We start from the raw sequence: 20,445 nt of genomic DNA on the forward strand, positions 1-20,445 counted from the left end.
GGAGGGGTTGTGGTAGGGGGGATGGGTAAGGGGCACTAAGGAAGCTACTCCTGAAAATCATTGTTGCACTATATACTAACTAATTTGGATGTAAATTTTAAAAATTAAAAATTAAAAAAAAAAAAGACTTGAAACCACAAACTCCTAGAAGAAAACATAGGGACAAATCTCCTTTTTATTGGTCCTAGCAATGATTTTTTGGATGACACCAAAAACACAGTGAACATATGCAAAAATTAGCAAAGTGGATTACATCAAACTAAACAGCTTCTGTACAGCAAAGGAAACAACACCATGAAAAAACCTATGGAATGGGAGAAAATGTTTGCAAACCATATATCTGATGAAAGCTCAGTATTCAAAATATATAAAGAACTTGTTCTGTTTACTAGCAAGAAAAGAATCAATTTAAGTAAAAAATGGCAAAGGACTTGAATAGGCATGTGTCTAAAGAAGACACATACACACAAAATAAGACACATAAATAGCCAAAAGGTATGTGAAAAGGTGTTCAACATCACTAGTCATGAGAGAAATGTAAATAAATGAATGGTGCCTGTGTGGTTCAGCCGGTTAAGCATCCAATTCTTGATTTCGGCTTAGGTCATTATCTCATGAGATTGAGCTCCACATGGGGCTCTACACTGTTAGCTGTTAGCTGTTAGTGCAGAGCCTGCTTGGGATTCTCTCTCTCCCTCTCTCTCTGCCCTTTCCCTGCTCACTCTCTCTCTCTCCCTCTCCCAAAATAAATAAACTTTAAAAAAAAAAAGACAAAACCACAATGAGATATCACTTTACACCTGTTAAGATGGATAGTATTTTAAAAACGATAACAAGTGTTGGCAATGAGTGAAGAGAACCATGGTACACTGTTGGTAAGGAAGTAAATTGATATAACCATTATGAAAACTGTATAGAGGGTCCTCATAAAATAAAAAATAGAACTACCATGTGATCCAGCAATCCCGCCTCTGGATACTTATCCAAAGAAATTAAAACCAGGATCTTGATGCGGTCCCAATAGTTCACTTTTGCTTTTAATTCCCTTAAAAGACAGATACATATGTTTTCACTCATATGTGGATCTTGAGAAGCTTAACAGAAGACCGAAGGGAAGGGGAAAAAAAAGTTACAGAGAGGGAGGGAGACAAACCATAAGAAACTCTTGGATACTGAGAACAAACTGAAGGTTGATGCGGGGTGGGGGAGAGGAGAAAGTGGGTGATGGACACTGAGGAGGGCGCTTGTTGGGATGAGCACTGTGTGATGTATGGAAACCAATTTGACAATAAATTATATTTAAAAATAAAATAAAATAAAACCAGGATCCTGAAGACAGCTATACTCCCATACTTATTGCAACATTATTCACAATAGTCAAGAGTGGAAATAACCTAAATGTTCATCAATGGAGATATAGACAAAGAAAATATGGCATAACCTACAATGGAATATTATTGAACCTTAAGAAAGGAAACCTTGCCATTTGCAACAACATAACATGAATAAACATTATGCTATGTTCAATAAGACAGATACTGAAAGACACACAAGATATGATCTCACTTATATGTGGAATCTAAAAGAGTGAAACGCATAGATTTTTTTAAATCTTTTTAATGTTTGTTTATTTTTGAGAGAGACATAGAGCGTGATTGAGGGAGGGGCAGAGAGAGTGAAGGAGACACAGAATCTGAAACAGTCTCCAGGCTCTGAGCTGTCAGCATAGCCAAAGTAAGATGCTTAACTGACAAGCCATCCAGGTGCCCAAAACTCATAGAATCAGAGTATGGAATGGTGGTTGCCAATGGCTGAGGTAAGGGGAAACGAGGAGGTGATAGTCAAAGGATGAAAACTTTCAGTCATGCAGATAAATAATTTCTATATATTTATCATTCAGCATAGTGCCTAGAGCTAACAATCTTGTCTTATGTACTTAAAGTTTGCTAAAAGTGTAGATCTCATGTTAAGTGTTCTTACTATACACACACACACCCACACACACAAATAATAATAATAATAATAATAATAATAATAATAATAAAGGGTACAAGAGAAAACTATGGGAGGAGATTGATATGTCTATGGCCTTGATTGTGGTGATGGTTTCATGGGTGTGTATTTATACCTAAAATCATCAAATTGCATACATTAAATATGTACCACTTTTTATATGTCCACAATACCTTAAAAAAAACTGGTTTAAAAAACTACAATAAAATTTATAATCACTCCACACTCTGGGAAACAGTATGGAGGTTCCTCAAAAAACTAAAAATAGAACTGCCCTACGACCCAGCAATTGCACTGCTAGCTTTTATCCAAGGGTTATAGGTGTGCTGTTTTGAAGGGGCACATGCACCCCAATGTTTATAGCAGCACTATCAACAATAGCCAAAGTGTGGAAAGAGCCCAAATGTCCATCAATGGGTGAATGAAGATGTATACACACACACACACACACACACACACACACAATGGAGTATTACTCAGCAATCAAAAAAATGAAATCTTGCCACTTGCAACTACGTAGATGGAACTAGAGGGTATTAGGCTAAGCGAAATCAGTCAGTCAAAGAAAGACAAATATATGACTTCACTCATATGAGGACTTTAAGACACAGAACATATGAACATAAGGGAAGGGAAGCAAAAATAATATAAAAACAGGGAGGGGGACAAAACATAAGAGACTCTTAAATATGGAGAACAAACAAAGGGTTATGAGAGGGGTTGCGGGAGGGGGATGGGCTAAATGGGTAAGGGGCATTAAGGAATCTACTCCTGAAATCATTGTTGCACTATATGCTAACTAATTTGGATGTAAATTAAAATAATAAAATTTAAATTAAAAAAAGAATATCTGATGGGAATGACAATAAAAAGATAAACTAATAAATTTGATATTGACAAAAAAATTTTACAATCACCCCAAAGAAAATGAAATACTTAGGTAAATTTATATCATGAATAAGATCATTATGCAGAATATTACAAATGCTTGTTAAAAGAAAGAAGATCTAAATAAACGGAGAGACATGCCATGTTCCTGGGCTGGAAGACAGGACACACTAAAAATAGCAATTCTCCCCAAATTGGTCTATAAATTTAATGACATTCCTATCAAAATCTCATCCAGGATTTCTTTGTAGACATAGACAAATTATTCTAAAATTTACATGGAAAGATATAGAATCTAGAATAGCTAAAACAGTCTTGACAAAAAGGAGAAATAAAATAGGAAGAATTACTCTAGCTGTTATTAAGACCTACTGTACAGCTATAGTAATCAAACAGGGTGATATTGACAGAGGACAAGATCAAAAGACCAGAATAGTGAATCCAGAAACAGACCCGCACAAATATGCTCAACTGAGTTTTCACAAAGGTGTAAAAGCAATTCAGTGGAACTGCCATTTCAACAAATGATGCTGGAGCAACTGGACATCCATACACACACACACACACACATACACACACACAGTGTAACTCGACCTAAATTTCACCCCATACAAAATTTAACTCATAATGGATCACAGGCCAGTAAAAAACATTAAAACTATAAGAACTGTAAGGAAAAAACATGGGAGAAAGTATTAGGGATCTAGGTCTAGGCAAAGAGTTTTTAGAGTTGAGATAAAGTTCTTAGAGTTCTTAGAGTTGAGTTCAGTCCATAAAAGGGGAAAAGTAAGTTAGACTAAGTCAAGAGTTTAAAATTTGCTCTGCAAAAGACCCTGTGAAAAAAGGTGAAAAGAGAAGCTACAGATTGAGCGAAAAATATTTGCAACCACATGTTTAACAAAAGACTGCTATCTAGAATATATGAAGACTCAACAGCAAAAATAACCCAATTCAAAATTATCAAAAGACAGGAAGAGATATTTCAATGAAAAGGATATACAGATGGCACATAAGCACAAAAAAGATGTGTAACATCAGTAGCCATGAAGGAAATACAAATTAAGATCATGATAAGATATTCAATACCCACCTCTTACAACAGCTAAAAATACAAAATAGTGACAACACCAAATGCTGACAAAAATGAGAGAAACTGAATCACTTATATACTGTTGGTAGGAATACAAATGGCACATTCTCTCTGTAAAACAGTTTGGCAGTTTCTTATAGAACTAGACACGAAACTACCATATGATCCAGCAATTGAACACTTGGGCATTTATCCCAGAGAAATGAAAACTTATGCTCCCACAAAAACTCATACATGATTGTTTGTAGAAATTTATCAGGAACAGCCAAACACTGGAAACATCCCAGATGTCCTTCAACAATGAATGGTTCAACAAACTGTGGTATATCCATACCATAAAATATCGTTCAGCAATAAACAGGAATGAACTACCTGATTCATACAACAATCTCAAGTGAATTATGCTGTCAAAAAAACAATCCCGAATATAATTCTATTTATATAACATTGTACAGATGACAAAGCATAAAAATGGAGAAGAGGTAATCAGTTGCTAGAAGTTATGGAAAGGGGTGTAGAAGGGAGGCAAGGAAGTGGTGTGCCCATAAAAGGGCAAGAAAAGGGATCTTAGTGGTAATGAAATTGTTATGTATCTTGACAGTATTAATGTCAACTTCCTTTTTGTGGTATTGCACTATAGTTTTGCAATTTGTTACTACCAAGAGAAACTGAATAAATATTACACAGAATTTCTCAGCATTGTTTTTTATACCTGCATATGAAACCATAATTACCTCAAAATCAAAAATGTGTGTTGTGTGTGTTTCTGTATGTGCATATACAACTATTTAAAAAGAACACACTGACCTGAAAAATATACAATATATTACTGTTAAGCACCTAAGTGTAGTACTTGATAAAAGTAAATGCTGCAATAAATATTTGTCAAATGAACAAAAGAAAATTATGTAAAATATACTATTTGCTCCCAAAATTATAAAAATTAAAAACTAAAACTCTAAGTGTTTATATAACTACATATGAGCATGGAGAAAAGCGTAAAAGAATGCAGGATGTTAAGAAAAATTACTTCATAGTAGAGCAAGGGTTGGAAAGAGGACAAGATGAAGAGAGATTATTAAATTTTTTCTTGGTAATCTTTAGAATTCTGCTTACAGTAAACACCCATGAAATTTGGGGATTTAGGGAAGAGACAATTATGAAAAGGTGGTTTTTTTAAATATTTTCAGATTTTTTGGAAAAAGTCAAACAATCCAAAACAATGAAAGTCAAAGAATATGAATGTATCAATATGACTGTTGGATGCTATTAGCACACTGATATTCAAATAATACAAAGTTTGCAAAATGAGGGAAATGCAGCTCTTACCTTCAGGGAAGTGGTGGTGAGACCCCAAAGTGAGAAGAAAGCTGAGACTAAGTGATTACAGACTAAGCAGAAGAAGCAATCAGAACAAGGAAGATGACTGTGTGACAATAAATTCACCAGACTCAAGAGATAGTACATACTCAGGCTCCCTAGACTATCAGACAACTCTGTGGTATTACTCCCTCCACACAAAAAGGGAGAAAGATGGATTGGGAACACATACACAAAAGTGACTATCAAAATACAGAAAGTGGCACTGGCACTGTTCACGTTGCTGAGAAGACAGATTTGAGTGACATGAAAACTGAGACAAAACTGACATTTGCAATGAATCCTCAGCCCAGGTCAGTGACACACTTATAGTGTAGCAACTTCTACAGGGTGTTTTACATTGCTTTCAGTGCACAAGGGAAGGAAGAGAAGAAGGGATGCTGGCCAGGGAATTATGAAACATTGAGTGTGTCTTTAGGGAAGCTAAAGGGCACAGCTGCAGGCTTTTGGAGAAGGAGTTGTGTGACATAAAATTCACAATGCAACCACAGAGGAGGGGCAGATAAGTCCTAAATGTATTATGTACAGAAGCTATAATGAAGAGAAAGAAGGCACTGATTTGAGTGGATGCAAGAATATTCAAGAAAATTTAGAGGTTAGGAGAAAAGCTATCTTATTCACTTACAGATTTTAGACAAAGCAAGTTTGGTGGTCCTTCATCCTGAATTGGTACATTGGTCTAGGGAAGGAAGGCAAAAGGCAGGCTAAGCATAAGTTACCCATGATAAAAAGATGGAAGCCAACCTGATTTAGTTTTATGAAGCCAATGTAACTCTGATACTATATAGTCATGAAAAGGATCCACTTGGGACTCACACTGACCTGGATTCAAATCCAGACTCATTCAAAGTTTTGTGATCAGAAGTCAGCTATCCACATGTAAGTTATTTTATTTGTAAAATGGAAATAATGGTTGCACTTACCTCACAGGGACGTTATATTGAATGAGGTGATACATGTAAGCACTTAGTCCAGTGCCTGATCACAGTAAGTGCCGGCAAGGCTGTAAAATAACTCTAAATGTCATACAGTGTTGTTGGGAATGAAAAATGGTATGACTACTTTGGAAAAGCATTTCTTAGCTTCTTATAAAGTTAAATATACACTTACCACATGATACACTGATACGATTCCTAGGTATTTACCCAAGAGAAACAAAAATATTTCTACACAAATATTTGTATGCCACTATTCACTATAGCTTTATTAATAATAGTTAAAAAATGAAGACAACCCAAATGTCAATCAAAAGAATAATGGATAAATAATTGTGGAATATTTGTGCAATGGAATTCTATTCACCTATAAAAAGGAATGAACTAATGATACCTTCAAGAAAATGGATGACTCTCAAAAACATGTTGAGCGAAAGAAGTCATATACAAAATAGTACATGATCTCATTTATATAAAATTCTAGAAAAAGTAAAAGTAAATTAAAAAAACATAAAGTATACTATTAGCTGCCTGAGGCTGGGGCTGGGGCTAGGGTTACAGGGAATTAACCACAAAGAATAACAAGGGAACATTTGGGGATGATAAAAATGTTTTATTTCTTGTTTGGGATGGTGCTTATATGAGTATATACATTTGTGTCTAAAATCAAATTATATACTTAATATGGGCGCATTTACCACAATAAATTGATTTTTAAAACTGTTAGCGACCTAGAATAAGTTTTCCAAAGAAGTACATTGTCATCACAGAGAAATCATTAAATTTTATTGAATAAAATAAAAGGGGGCTTGAATAAACAGTAAGATATAACAGGTTATGAATGGAAAGCTTCCATATTCAGGCGATAGCAATGCTCCTCAATTAATCTATAAGCTAGATTTACTCCCAACTAAGATCCCACAAGGTTTTTCATGGAAGTTAACAAAGTGATTCTAATAATCATGTAAGAGAATAAAGGCACAAATAAAGCCAAGATGTTTCTGGATACACACACACAGAGAAGAATAAGAAAGTGATTTGCCTGACAGATATAAAGATAATTACAGTAATATTGGTGAGGAATTAGCATATAACATTAATGTAATAGAGAACACAGCCTAGATCAAATCTATTATATATAAGAACTTAGTGTGTAATAATTGTATATTATTGTAGAAAAATACTAGAACAACCAAGTTTCCTTTTAAGAAAAATAAATAAATAAAACTAGACCCTGGTCTCATATCATACACACAAAAATAAATTTCAGATGGATTAAAAGAATTAAATGTGAAAAAAATGTCTAAACACACCATAAAATGTATAACCTTTACAATCTCAGGGTAGGAAAGGAATTATTCAATAATACACAAAAGTACATGGCCTAGAGGTGCTTTTTATTAAAATTCAAACTTTCTGTAAGGCAAGTGACACCATAAACAAAATTAAAAGATCATTAACAGACTGGAAGATTGTATTTCCAACGTAAACAAAGGATTAGTATCTAGAATATACAGAAAAGGTGTACAAAAAATATAGAGGGGAGGGTAAGGCAACTGAACAGAAAAATGGGCAAAAGAAATGATCATACAATTAACAGAAGAGGAAATATAAATGACCAATAAATATATTTAAAATATAAACTAAAATAATGAGCTCATGTTTCTACTTAATCAGATTGACGAAAACATAAGAGTCTGATAATATAAAGTGCTGTCAAGGATGCTGAAACACAGGATCTCTCATAAACTGCTACTGGGAGTACAAATTGGAACAACTATTTTGAAGAACAATTTAACAATATCTGCTAAAAATATAAATGTGCATATCTAATAACCCAGAAATTCCACTTCTAGATGTTTAAGAGAAACTATTATCCATGTGGAAAAAAAGGCATGTACAAAAATATTAAATAGCAGTATACACAGCAAAATCTCCAGAAACAGTAAGTCTACCAGTAAAGAAAGAAATAAATTTTGGCATAATCATATGCTATAAAACCATGTAGACATGTAAAGGGATAATAAAGCTCTGTAAACCTGCATAAACAGAACTCAAAACATAATTTCCTGTATACAGTAGGAAATAATTTATGTAAACATCTAAAAGCACCAACTAGCAAAAGCATTATAAAAACTGAATTCGAAAGATACACAAAATTCATGATAATTGTCTCTAAGGTGAGAATGAAACACTATAGGAGATAAAAGAGGCTTTATATGTAAATTTTATTACCTTTATTAAAAAGGAACTGAAAACAGGGGGGACAAAATGGTAGTTAATTATCAATTTTGAACGTCTTGATAATGTGTGCATTGGTTATTCTTTGTACTTTTATATATATTAACCACTTCTCAAGCAAAAGCATGACAAAAAAAACAATGAAGAATATTAAAAACAAGTTACGAGGCTGCTGCAATATTCTAAGGTTGTGGGGTGTACAATGGGACATACTCCAGTGGGGATGAAAGGAGGCAGATACACAAGCTCTTTAAGGAAGCGGGCCTCAGTGGCTGTGTGAATGTTATAAGAGAGGCTGTTTCCCCATTCATAATACTATGTTTGACACGTAATGAGTTCATAATAATGTTTGCTGGATTCTGTGAATGACATTAGTACTTTCCTGGTTGTAAGAGTTTCAGCCATGCAATGTGAGCTTACAGGAAGGGAGGTAATGGTGGAAAAGATAAAGGTGCTACCTATTACCTCAGAAAAGAACTTCAGGGAATTAATTTCTCAAAAGGTGGGTCCAGTAAACATAGTTCAGAAATCCCCTTCTAAATGCTAGAGAGCCTTTAGAGAGAACTACTCGTCTTCTGTAAGAAAAGTCTTTGGAAGACCAACCCAGCACTGGTCTCCTTAGCCAATTATTGATCAGAGAGACTTAGAAAATGCCTCTTCCGTGCCTCACATTGAAGGGAAAGAATGATTGGACAAGTTAAGAGGGAGGTTTCAACACCACAACCCAATTTTTCTGTCTTACAGTGTTGTCTGGGAGACAAAGACAGGAACTGTGACCTCAGTATGCAAGAGAACACTAGAGTCAGTACTATCTATAGTCAAAGAGTCAATCCAAAGGACTGACCCCACTGCAGAGGAAGGGAAAATGGATAAGGACAGCAGACAATACTATAGGAGAATTGATAAAAATTAGATCTGACCTATTCCATACCCCTACCAGAAACTGACTTCTACTAGATCCTATTATGATAGGGAGAATAATTCCTCTCACAAATTTGTAACACTGGCGCCAGAATATCCACTATCCTTGGTATTGGGGGCTCCCAATACCCCCAGAGCTTTATGGAATACTAAAGATGTTCTCATGGAAGGACTGGGTAGCCTCAGATCGGGGAGGGAAGTGAAGCTAGAAGACCTAGAAAACTGAGTGGTATGGTGGTTCCATGTCATCCACATCTCCATAGGATATGGAGTGCCACCTGATCTTACCTTGGGCTTATAGAGTCTCTCTACCCCACCAGAAACTGAGGGGAAGTGAAACGCCTGGGCTATTGGGGGCGCTACTGGTCACAGAAGGCTCTCATACTCGCCTGGGAATTGAGACTTGACCAATTAAGAGTTTGTCTTAATAGGTTTCTAGAAAAGGATTCAGTGTTGAGTGGCACCACTAGGACCCAAGATTTTCTGATCTGTAATCTACTTATAAATGGATAATCTACTGTTATATGTTGTTGTTCACTGGTCACTGTAAGCAGAAAATTGGAGCAGACTCATACGACACAAGCTGATCTCTGGAAACACTATTCTATAACAGATGGTGGTAGTAGCTGCATTTGTCAAAGAAGTGAGAAATTCAGGGTCAATTCCCAGAGCCCTCTGATTCCTAGCCAATGAGCCCTCCTCCTCCTCCTCTCTACCTTCACCCCCTCTACAGGGCTGGCATCCACCCCTGGGGAGCAGGCTCTGACATATAGCCCCACAAAGTCACAGGTGTACTGTCAGATACCCTCCTCCAATGGCCAATGTCAGAGGGAAAGACCAGCTAGGTGATCCCCCAATCTGTTCAGAGAGCTTCTGTAATGTTGAACTGGGGCCTGGGAAACCAAAAAAGGAACTTTTCCACAGAAAAAGTCAATGATATCCCCCAATACAGCCTGGATTAATAGACAGTGGGCAACACAGAATATAGCAGATTTGCAGGAACTTAATGATTTCAATTTTGTTGGGCTTAAAGAATCTGTGATTTATCTTATGAACAATCTTTTGTACAGTTATGTCCAGGACAAGAATATGTCAGCCAAAAGTCCCATTAGTCTCTTGAGGCCATTGGATATAATGGCATTCAAGGGCTTTTTTTCTCCCAGTTGTCTCCTTCTCAGCTCTCCACCCACTGTCCCTACCTCCCAAGTGCTCCTCAAATCCCTCAGAAATCCTAGGACAACCTGAACTTCCCCTCCCAGGAACAGATCGTTTTGCCCCAGATATCCTAGAAAACTCTTATTCATGTGCTAAATCTCAGCAGAAATGTTTAAAGCAGTGGCTAAGAGCAAGAATGCTAGGGTCAGACCCAGTTGGTATCTAACTGCTATTTACTAACTGTGCGCCCTTGGGTAAGTTACTTATCTTTGTGCCTTAGTTCTTTGTCGGTAAAATGGAGGAATCTTTGTACCCCATTGCAAATACATGTTGTAGGAATAGGACTTAGAGCAGTGCCTGCACATAGGAAACTGCAGTCACTACTATAATTCAGAGAAGAGGGAAAGGCTCCTTTCCCTGTGCTCCCACCATATCTGATACTAACCTCAATGAATGCAATGACTAAAGTAGCCCTCCAACAACAGTTTGCATCACTGAGTCCACTAGACAGTGAGCTCCTTGAGGGCAGCAGTGCCTTGTTATTGCCATTGTATCCTCACCATATGGTACCGGGCCAGGCACAAAAGAGATTCAATCAGATCTGCTATAAAGCTGGTTTTGAAGAGCAAATTTGTTCCAACCAATTGCTACATTAGGCAACTGAGTAAGTTGGAACTGAGTGAATTTCATATTTGTTTACTGTATGATTCCCTCTGCCAGAAACTAGGTGAATGCACAAAACTGCATTCAAAACTGCTGAACAAAGCAGCAAAGGAAAATCCAACATCCACACACCTAAAACACCTATCACCACTCAGGTTATGAACCACACTCATTCACATCTGGTGTTAGAACATTCCACCCAATTTCGGATTCAGTAGTCCCCTGCTATGTGCAGGTTATACGTTCCAACATCCCCAGTGGATGTCTGAAAATATGGATAGTACCAAACTACATACACAGGCATACCTCAGAGATACTGCCCATTTAGTTCCAGACCACCGCAGTTAATGCAAATATAGCAATAGAGTCAAATGAATTTTTGTTTCCCAGTGCATATAAAAGTTATGTTTACACAGTATTGTAGCCTAGTAAGTGTACAATAGCATTAGGTCTAAACAAAAAAAATGCAGAGTACGTTAATTTAAAAACTTTATTGCTAAAAAGTGCTAACCATTATCCGAGCTTTCATTGAGTTGTAATCACTGACCACAGATCAACATAACAAATATAATAATAATGAAAAGGTTTGCAGGGTGCCCGGGGTGGCTCAGTCAGTTAGGTGTCTGACTTCAGCTCAGGTCATGATCTTGCAGTTCATGGGCTCGAGCCCCACCTTGGGCTCTGTGCTAACAGCGAAGGAGCCTGGAGCCTGCTTTGGATTCTCTGTGTGTGTGTGTCTCTCTCTCTCTCTCTCTCTCTCTCTGCCCCTCCCCTCCCCCCCTTTCAAAAATAAAAAATAAACATTAAAAAAAAAAGTTTTTTAAATAATGAAAAAGTTTGAAATGCTGCAAAATTTACCAAAACGTGACAAGGACACAAAGTGAACAAGTGCTGTTGGAAAAATGGCGATAGACTTCCTAGAAGCAGGGTTGCCACAGACCTTCAATTTGTAAAAACCATGCTCTGTGAAGCGCAATCAAGCGGAGCACAATAAAACGAGGTATGCCTTGTACCGTGTTTTCCTATACATGCATTACCTATGCCAAAGTGTAATTTATAAATTAGGCATAGCAAGAGACTAGCCATAATAATACTGTAATAAAAGTTATGTGAATGTGGTCTCTCTCAAAATATCTTACTGTGTTGTACTCACCCTTCTTCCTGTGATGATGCGTGAGAGGATAAAATGCGTGAGGACACAAAGTGAGGGGAATGACGCAGCATTGTGACGTGGCGTTAGGTTACAGATGACCTTCTGACGATTCGTCAGAAAGAGAATCATCTGCTTCCAGACCGCAGTTGATGGCAGCGGGCAATCAATTGAAACTGCAGCAGCGAAACCACAGATAAGGGGGACTCCCGTAGTCTCCCCTTCTACCGTTTCTCAGTTATTCACAAGCTGCTTCTAATGTTTCCACAAGGAAAACTCCTTGTCTTTTTCAAGGTAATGTGTCATAGTTACTGGTGTGTTTTTGTGCTTTCTAACCAGGTAACATATGTAGAACGGTGCCACCATTTTGATTAGGGTCCTATCCTTTTTTTAAATGTGTCACTGGTGATGTTTTGGAATGTTGTGCCCTACTGCCACCTTTCCCGCAAGTCCTGTTTTTTCTGCATTATTTTGTATAACGTGGTGATTTTTAGGCTCTGCCTCGTTAGAGCAGAGTCATACCCAGTGGACTCGGGGTTGATGGTATGTCTTTCTTTCTCATCTCCATAGATACCTAAGGCTCCTGAAACTGTAGGAGCCCATGTTGGTCAGCAAACAAATGCTGTTTGGGCCAGCAGTACTGTCACACAAATAAAAGCAATAAATATATATTCGTGGACAACGACATGCCAGGTACTGTGATGAGCAGTGGAGATACTGGCTAATAAGAAGCATTGCCTGTAACTCAGCCTAGTGGGAGAGAGAGAGAAGTAATTACAACAGAGGGGGACGCATGCTATTCAAGAATATAGCAAGGTCTTCTCCCCAGACTTCAGGGAGTCTGTTTCTTTCCTTGCTGCCCCAATCTCTGCCTCCTTGCTCTACTTCCTGAAGTTACCTGTCAGCACAGAGCAAGGAGGCAGCACAGGGAAGAGTTAATGTGGCACAGGTGGGAGGGGTAAGGGCCCTGAGGGAAGCCAGTGGAACAGCTTCATAAAGGGCCCCATAGGCACTGGTCAAGGTGAAGAGAAGCTGCCAACACCCAGTGCACAGGTTCTTTCTCCAGTCAAGTCTTCTGCTGGTGTTTTCCTCCTCATTCATTTATCCATTCCATGTTTATTAATCTTCAGTAAGCTAGAGTCTGCGTGGAATCAGTTCTACTCACCCTGCCTCCTCCAACGTCAGAGATGCTTCTTCCACGTATGGCTGCTACTCTGGGTTGAGTGCCATTTCCTCCCCCTCTGTCACCTCCACTCCCTCTGGCACCCCAGAAATAAGACTTTAGCGGGACCCCCTTCTGGATCATGAGGTAGGGAGTCAGAGAAGTTTCTTTTTTTTTGCTGCCATTTCTCTCTTTCTCTGTTCCTTCCTAGGCCCAACTTCAAACCTCCAGCTGGTGTTCAAGTTTACTACTTAAGTATCAAGTTAAAAATAATGTAAGCACCCCCAAAACCCACCAGATTTTCTCTGGTCACATCAGGCTTCCATTTCCACTCAGTCCCATCTTCCTCACCCTCCTATTTCTCCTTTTCTCTTTACTTTCTTCTCCAGGGCTGATGCCCAGAATGTTAAAGATGGACAACACTGCAACTACTGTGCCCACCCCCATTGTAGAGCTGAGGAAACTGAGGCCCAGAAACTCTGCCTAAGCGTATACAGTCAAGGACAGTGCAGCCTGGGGCCTGATACCCAACCAGCTCTGGCTTTCTCCCCATCATACAGAGACTGAGATGGACTCTACTTTGGATCCTAAGGAAGAAAATCTTTCATGTCAGCCACAGCTCTCAGCTGACCTCCAACTGTACCAGCCACTGCAGCAGTGAGGCCCTCCTTCCTCATGACCAGTGTCTCCCCTGGTCTCCCCCTATGACACTCATGGGCTTTCAGGCACAAAGGATTCTCCCATCCAAGCTAGTGTAGTGACCTTGATTATCTGTCAAAACCCCCAACCAAAGGTATAACCCTGTGGTCCCCCAACCCTGCACTACCCCTACACATACTCCATGGATGGGTCTCTGCCACTGTGATACCCCCCCAAAATCTCTCCCTTTATCCTTCCCCTTTCAGGGGTCATGCCCCCATGAACCCTAAAGCTTTGCCCCCTCCACAGGATGGCAGAAGGTCCACATTCCAACTCCACCTTCCCACGCCCAACCTTCTTCATGCTGACTGGCATTCCAGGGCTAGGGCCTGCCCAGGCTTGGCTGACACTGGTCTTCGGGCCCATGTATCTGTTGGCCCTGCTGGGCAATGGAGCACTGCTGACATTGGTGCAGATAGATTCCACACTGCAGCAGCCCATGTTTCTACTCCTGGCCGCACTGGCAGCCACAGACCTGGGCTTAGCTACATCTATAGCCCCAGGGTTGCTTGCTGTGCTGTGGCTTGGGCCCCGGCGTGTGCCATACAGTGCCTGCCTGGTCCAGATGTTCTTTGTTCATGCACTGACTGCTGTAGAATCTGGTGTACTGCTGGCCATGGCCTGTGATCGTGCCGTGGCAGTAGGGCGTCCACTGCACTACCCTCTCCTAGTCACCAAAGCCCGTGTAGGCTATGTAGTCCTGGCACTGGCACTGAAAGCTGTGGCTATTGTTGTGCCTTTCCCTCTGCTGGTGGCGAAATTTGAGCACTTCCAGGCCAAGACCATAGACCATGCCTACTGTGCACACATGGCGGTGGTAGAACTGGTGGTGGGCAACACACGGGCCAACAATTTGTATGGGCTGGCGCTTTCACTGGCTGTGTCTGGTATAGATATCCTGGGCATCACTGGCTCTTATGGGCTCATTGCTCATGCTGTGCTGCGGCTGCCTACCCAGGAGGCCCGTGCTAAGGCCTTTGGCACATGTAGTTCCCACATATGTGTCATTCTGGCCTTCTATGTACCTGGTCTCTTCTCCTACCTCACACATCGCTTTGGTCGTCACACTGTCCCAAAGCCCGTACACATCCTTCTCTCTAATATCTATTTGCTGCTGCCACCTGCCCTCAACCCACTCATCTATGGGGTCCGCACCAAGCAAATCAGGGACCGACTCCTAGAAATCTTCACATTCAGAAAAAGCCAGTTCTAATGGGCAAAAAAAAAAAAAAAAAAACAATGGAGCCTGGTGGTGGAGGTGAAGGAATATTCAGAAGAGTCCAGGGCCTGGAGGTGTGGATTATGTCTTCTTTGTCCCACTGTCTACATATGACTGTGATAATCACTCAATAAATTATTTGCTGTGAAGCCTCTACAACACATATCCCTAGCATCTGCAGACTTTGGTCTATCCACATATCTTGCTTGGGAGGCAGGAGGCAGGGGGCTACATGTTACCATGCAGGAAAATAAAATCAGGAATTACCATGGCTCATAGTACACAAGATTTAACTTAAAGAAAACTTCCTTTCCCACCCCTTCCATTATTTTAACCTAAGTCTGCCCATGTCTCCACACAAAAGCTCCTCTATTGATTCTAGACCTGGGGACCTGGGAAGAGTGAAGCTGCCTCTGGAGGAAAGTGCTTGGGTAGTTTTCTGGGTTCAAAGCCCTCTTCATTCCTGGAACCAGATTCTGTCCTTAGGGAAGAAGTTACAGGCTTATTCCCCACATTCTGAGAATCTGGATAATGTGTCCAGATAGGGGTCCCAAAATTGGCCATTCCTAGTTCAGAGAATCCCCTTGGTCTCATGGGTTAGGGTCTATTTCCCCTACCTCCACTCTCCTGTCAATATCTCAAGAATTAATGGCTAGAACTCTCCCTTAGGAGCCAGAGGTCCAACTTAAAGAAATTTTGAGGGGCACCTGGGTAGCTCAGTTGGTTAAGCATCAGACTTCAGCTCAGGTCTTGATCCCACAGTTCGTGGGTTTGAGGCCCACATCAGGTTCTGTGCCTCCGTCTCTCTCTGTACCCCACCCCCCACTCATGCTCTCTCAAAAATAAACACTTAAAAAAATTTTTTAAAGAAATTCTGATATCCCAGGAAATCATTGTAGCCACTTTACCTGCTTGCCTGAGGTCTAGTCACTGTGGTCTCTTACCAATTTGCTCTTCTCTGCATCCTCAGCCAAGAATGTTGAATTCCCAAATAAAATCTATATCAGCACCCCCATTTGGACTGGCCAACATCACTAGAAGCACAGGATGTTGGTATAGGAATATTTCACACTGCTGTGGCTACCAGAGAATAGAGATATTACACATGGTGTAACAGGGGATTGACCTTCAGCTAAGATTACAATGGAAGGGACATTGTGCAAAAGATCTTTCACACCAGCGTGGAGCCCAGAATGAATATAATCTCAGACAAAAAGCAGGAATTCACTTTTAGAAGGTCATGGAAAGCTGCAGGCTGCACAGGCAGATCCAAGCTCTTTGGGAAAACTATCATAACTGCAGGTATTTGAGTCAGCCATGAGGACCTGAAGCCAAGTGCAATGCTAACCACTCAGCACAAACAGCTGGACCAAGTACCACGGGAAAGCACACAGAACAGGCGGCTGCAAATCTGAAAAGGCAGGTGACATCTTCTCAGGGCCACATGGGGTCTTACCAGGTCCTCACTAACAAGGAGCTAAAGAGAAAGCCCAGAAGCTCTGCGTGATTTTCAGAGGTGTTGTCACATTGAGAAGATCGACAGTTTTCCTTTGTGGCCTCAGTCATTCTCAAGACTAATCTTTTTCATGAAGTTCTGAGTTGAAAAAATTCCTCAGGCAATGATTTTGTGGATAATTATGACAAACTTCTAATCCTGATCGGAACTGAGTCATTAAGATGTCCATATCCTTCTCTTAGGGATTCCTCTTTGATAAATCTATCCTGACAAAATAATTAGAGATGTGAACAAAGATGTATGCAGTAAGATATTTATTACAACATTATTATAAAGAAATGTACGTGTGACAGTCTTGTCACACACACACACGCACACATTTTTTGCCTCTCCCCTCTGGTACATGAAAAAGGGAAATCCTACGCAGCCAATGTTCACAAGCAATGAATTCTGTCACCTTCCCACCACAGGAAACCTCTTGTCTAAGGCACCTTCATTCTCTGGTTGTGCACAGCTCCCCAGCACAGCCGAGTCCAAGGTTGTGCATTGTTCATTGCAAGAACTTTCTTCAAGCCAAAAATCCACACCCTTGGACATTAGTATTTTGTCTGGATGGAGAGCACACACATACCTACCATGTGATGTGTTCAGAAGACTACCAGCAATCCCCTACTCCTCACAAAACCTGAGAGTAATTCTAAGCGCATAATCCCTTATCCACAATTCCAAAATAAAAATCTTTGAAGAAACAATGTTTTTTTCATAACTTTGGCCAAAAACCTGACCTGAAACATCACGATGGTATTTATAGTATTTATGTATTTCACTTGGTGTGAATATTCATACATTTAGCTGCAGAAATATTGATGTGTTTGATTATAGGGCACTGTCCTAAACCTCAGTGGAGTACTCCTTTATATACAATAAAGGCACTATATTCCCTTTCTAAAATCTGAAAAATTCTGAAGTCCAAAACACATCTGTCCCTGGAGGTTTCAAATAAGGGATTTGGGACTTGTACACTTATCCCTATAGCCTGAGAGAAGTTAGGGCTCTTTATCCCTCGGAAGTCTTCGCTATCAACACGATTCTATACTGCCCTGAAGCCTCTTGCAGAGAACCTCATGTTCCCTAAATAACCAGCCCCTCTCTTCGCATGCTGTCCGGTCCAGTCGCCACTCAGATACGTTGCAGATGATCTGTGTCCAGGGAAACCCCCAAATGTGCCACACTGGAGGCAACCCCATGAGCAGGCTATGGCCCGAACAGCCCAGTCCTGAGGCTCATCAACTCCATCCAGCACTCAGTTGTCATCTATTTTCCTTCAGTAACTTTCAGTCTCAGACTCTGAGCCAAAGGGAAATACAGTCTCACTTAATGTCAGGGTAGGAAAGTGTGGAATGCAGGGAGCCTAAAGAATCATGATCATCAGCAAAACAGAAGATATGGGCTTCTGGCTGAGAGTTCATCTGTACCCAATTTCCCCTCTGAGCCCCCCTGATGAGAATCTGAAATTCTTATCACATTTCACCAACAGCCCATCATCCCTATCCCTACCCTCCACCCCCTTCTCATTCTGGAACCCCATCAGGATCTGGATACCCGTGTTTATCAGGAACTCCCGTCTCTGGACCTCTGCATCTCTGCCTCCCTGCACTGTCTGTATTGCCCCACATCTGTGTGCCTTGTCCTAGTGTATGTCTCTCTCCCCACTGCTGTCTACCTCACTCAGGATTCCCTTCTGGAGGGAACAGAGGTGCCAACTATGCTATACCAGATAATCCCTCCTGGTATAGGGCTAAGAGGGCACTAGAGGAAGAGATCTGGTTGTGCTTGTCCTGACAAGGAGCCTGGGGTTTCTGGTTTGGTCTCTGAAGCATTTCTCTCACCTTGCCCACTTCCTTTTCATTACACCACTTTGAACATCCACGGAGCAGGCGCCCTCCCACCACACACTCAAAAGCAGAAGGAACACAGCAGTTTCTCCCTTCACCAAAAAGGGACTACCATTTAAATTTTAACTTAAAAGCTGGAATCAGGCTGACTTAGGCTTGAATCCCAGATCCTCCATTAACTCAGTGTATCCCTTGCACTAATTTACTTAACCTCTCTGAGCCTTTTAATTCACTTGTAAAATGAGGAAATAATAGTACCTACTTCAAGAGGTTACTAAAAGGATTAACCAACATAACAGATTCAGCGTGTTTGGCATAGCTTCTAACATGGGATATTTGATATTAATTCCTCTCCTGGAGCGCAGTCCCATGCCCACAGCCAAACTTTTGTTTAAAGACGGAGCACCCATATATACCCTTAGCTCTAACCTACCCTGAGGCCAGTAACATCATGTAGGACCATGCCCTGTGCCTCATATTCATACCTCAGCCAGCTCAGACGATGACCGACTTTATGGGACAGCTCTACATGCTGGGCCAGCATAGGAAAGGATGCTCCCCAAACAGAAGTGGTCTTCCTAGGCATGCAGGAGACTCTCAAAAGGGACTCAAGAGAAGACTCTTTAGACAGATAAGAGGCAGAGTCAGAGAGTAGCTACTAGAAAGGCTCTCCAGAGTGGTTCTTCTCTGAGGAAAAAACACTCTTCTTCTCCAGCAAACACCAGGTTGAGATCTCTGGACAGAGACACAAGGGGAAATCACACATAGATTAGGGCTGCAGTAGGTAAGTGCCAAACAGACACAGATCTCCCTAGGACATGGAGTGGTGCATGAAGAAAAATTTCCTCAAATTTACCTGGGTAATTCTGGCTTCCTGAAAGTCCTCTCCAGTTACTAAGGCAACGTTGTCCCAATTAGATTCTTATCCTCCACATTGTCACCGCTCAGCATGACACCCTCCTACACATACACCTGGTATTCATTGCAATTGTAACCCACTCATTAATAATGGGTTTCAACCCAGGCTGTACATCAGAATTGCCTGAGGAGCTTTTAGAAATCCTGATGCCCAGGCACACTCCAGACCAATTAAATTAGAATCTCAGGGGGTAGGATCCAGGCATCTATAGTTTTTAAAGCTCCTAGGTAATTCCAAAGTATGACCAAGGTTAAGAACTACTGCTTGGTTCTCAGTCTAAGTCCTGATCTATACTTCCAGTGTGTCCTTCAGGACCCCTATCCTACCTCATGAAGAAGTCACCTGCAGCTAATAAGGCAGCACAGCAAATTGATTCAATAAGGCTGCTGAAGGGGGAAGCCTGATTCTGCTTCCTTTAAGAACTCAGACCAAGAACTACACACACACACACACACACACACACACACACACACACAAATGCACTCAAGCACCCCTGCATTTTCCTACCCTAAGGAGGAGAATGGATAAGTGACTCAAGGGTATGGACTCATGCTGTGCATATAGTGAGGCTAGGAAAGTGACTGCCCTCCCCTCACCCAAAGCCCCATTATCTAGTAGGACCTCTATGACCTCATGCTATAGTAGGTCAAAGGCTAAGG

General features: G+C 40.6%; 1 protein-coding gene across 4 annotated transcripts; it reads left to right on the forward strand.

Moving 5' to 3' along the window:
• The first annotated feature begins 8,966 nt into the window (after window positions 1–8,966).
• Window positions 8,967–15,679, forward strand: LOC102962147 (olfactory receptor 52W1). Of its 4 annotated transcripts, XM_042959065.1 has the most exons (4): window positions 12,461–12,730; window positions 13,007–13,129; window positions 13,810–13,872; window positions 13,988–15,679. In XM_042959065.1, the coding sequence occupies exon 4, from the start codon at window positions 14,548–14,550 to the stop codon at window positions 15,508–15,510; it is 963 nt and encodes a 320-aa protein (XP_042814999.1). In that variant the 5' UTR covers window positions 12,461–12,730; window positions 13,007–13,129; window positions 13,810–13,872; window positions 13,988–14,547; the 3' UTR covers window positions 15,511–15,679. The 4 variants fall into 4 exon arrangements, with proteins under 4 accessions (XP_042815000.1, XP_042814999.1, XP_042814998.1 ...); XM_042959064.1 differs by lacking the exon at window positions 13,007–13,129; XM_042959066.1 differs by lacking the exons at window positions 12,461–12,730; window positions 13,007–13,129; window positions 13,810–13,872 and adding an exon at window positions 8,967–9,049.
• The last annotated feature ends 4,766 nt before the right edge of the window (window positions 15,680–20,445 follow it).

The sequence above is a fragment of the Panthera tigris genome, chromosome D1 (assembly GCF_018350195.1).
Source record: "Panthera tigris isolate Pti1 chromosome D1, P.tigris_Pti1_mat1.1, whole genome shotgun sequence".
Lineage (NCBI taxonomy): Eukaryota > Metazoa > Chordata > Mammalia > Carnivora > Felidae > Panthera > Panthera tigris.

What these genes read in the sequence shown, in the direction of transcription:
- LOC102962147 (XM_042959066.1), top strand. Translation starts at nt 14,548, where the DNA reads ATGGCAGAAGGTCCACATTCCAACTCCACCTTCCCACGCCCAACCTTC.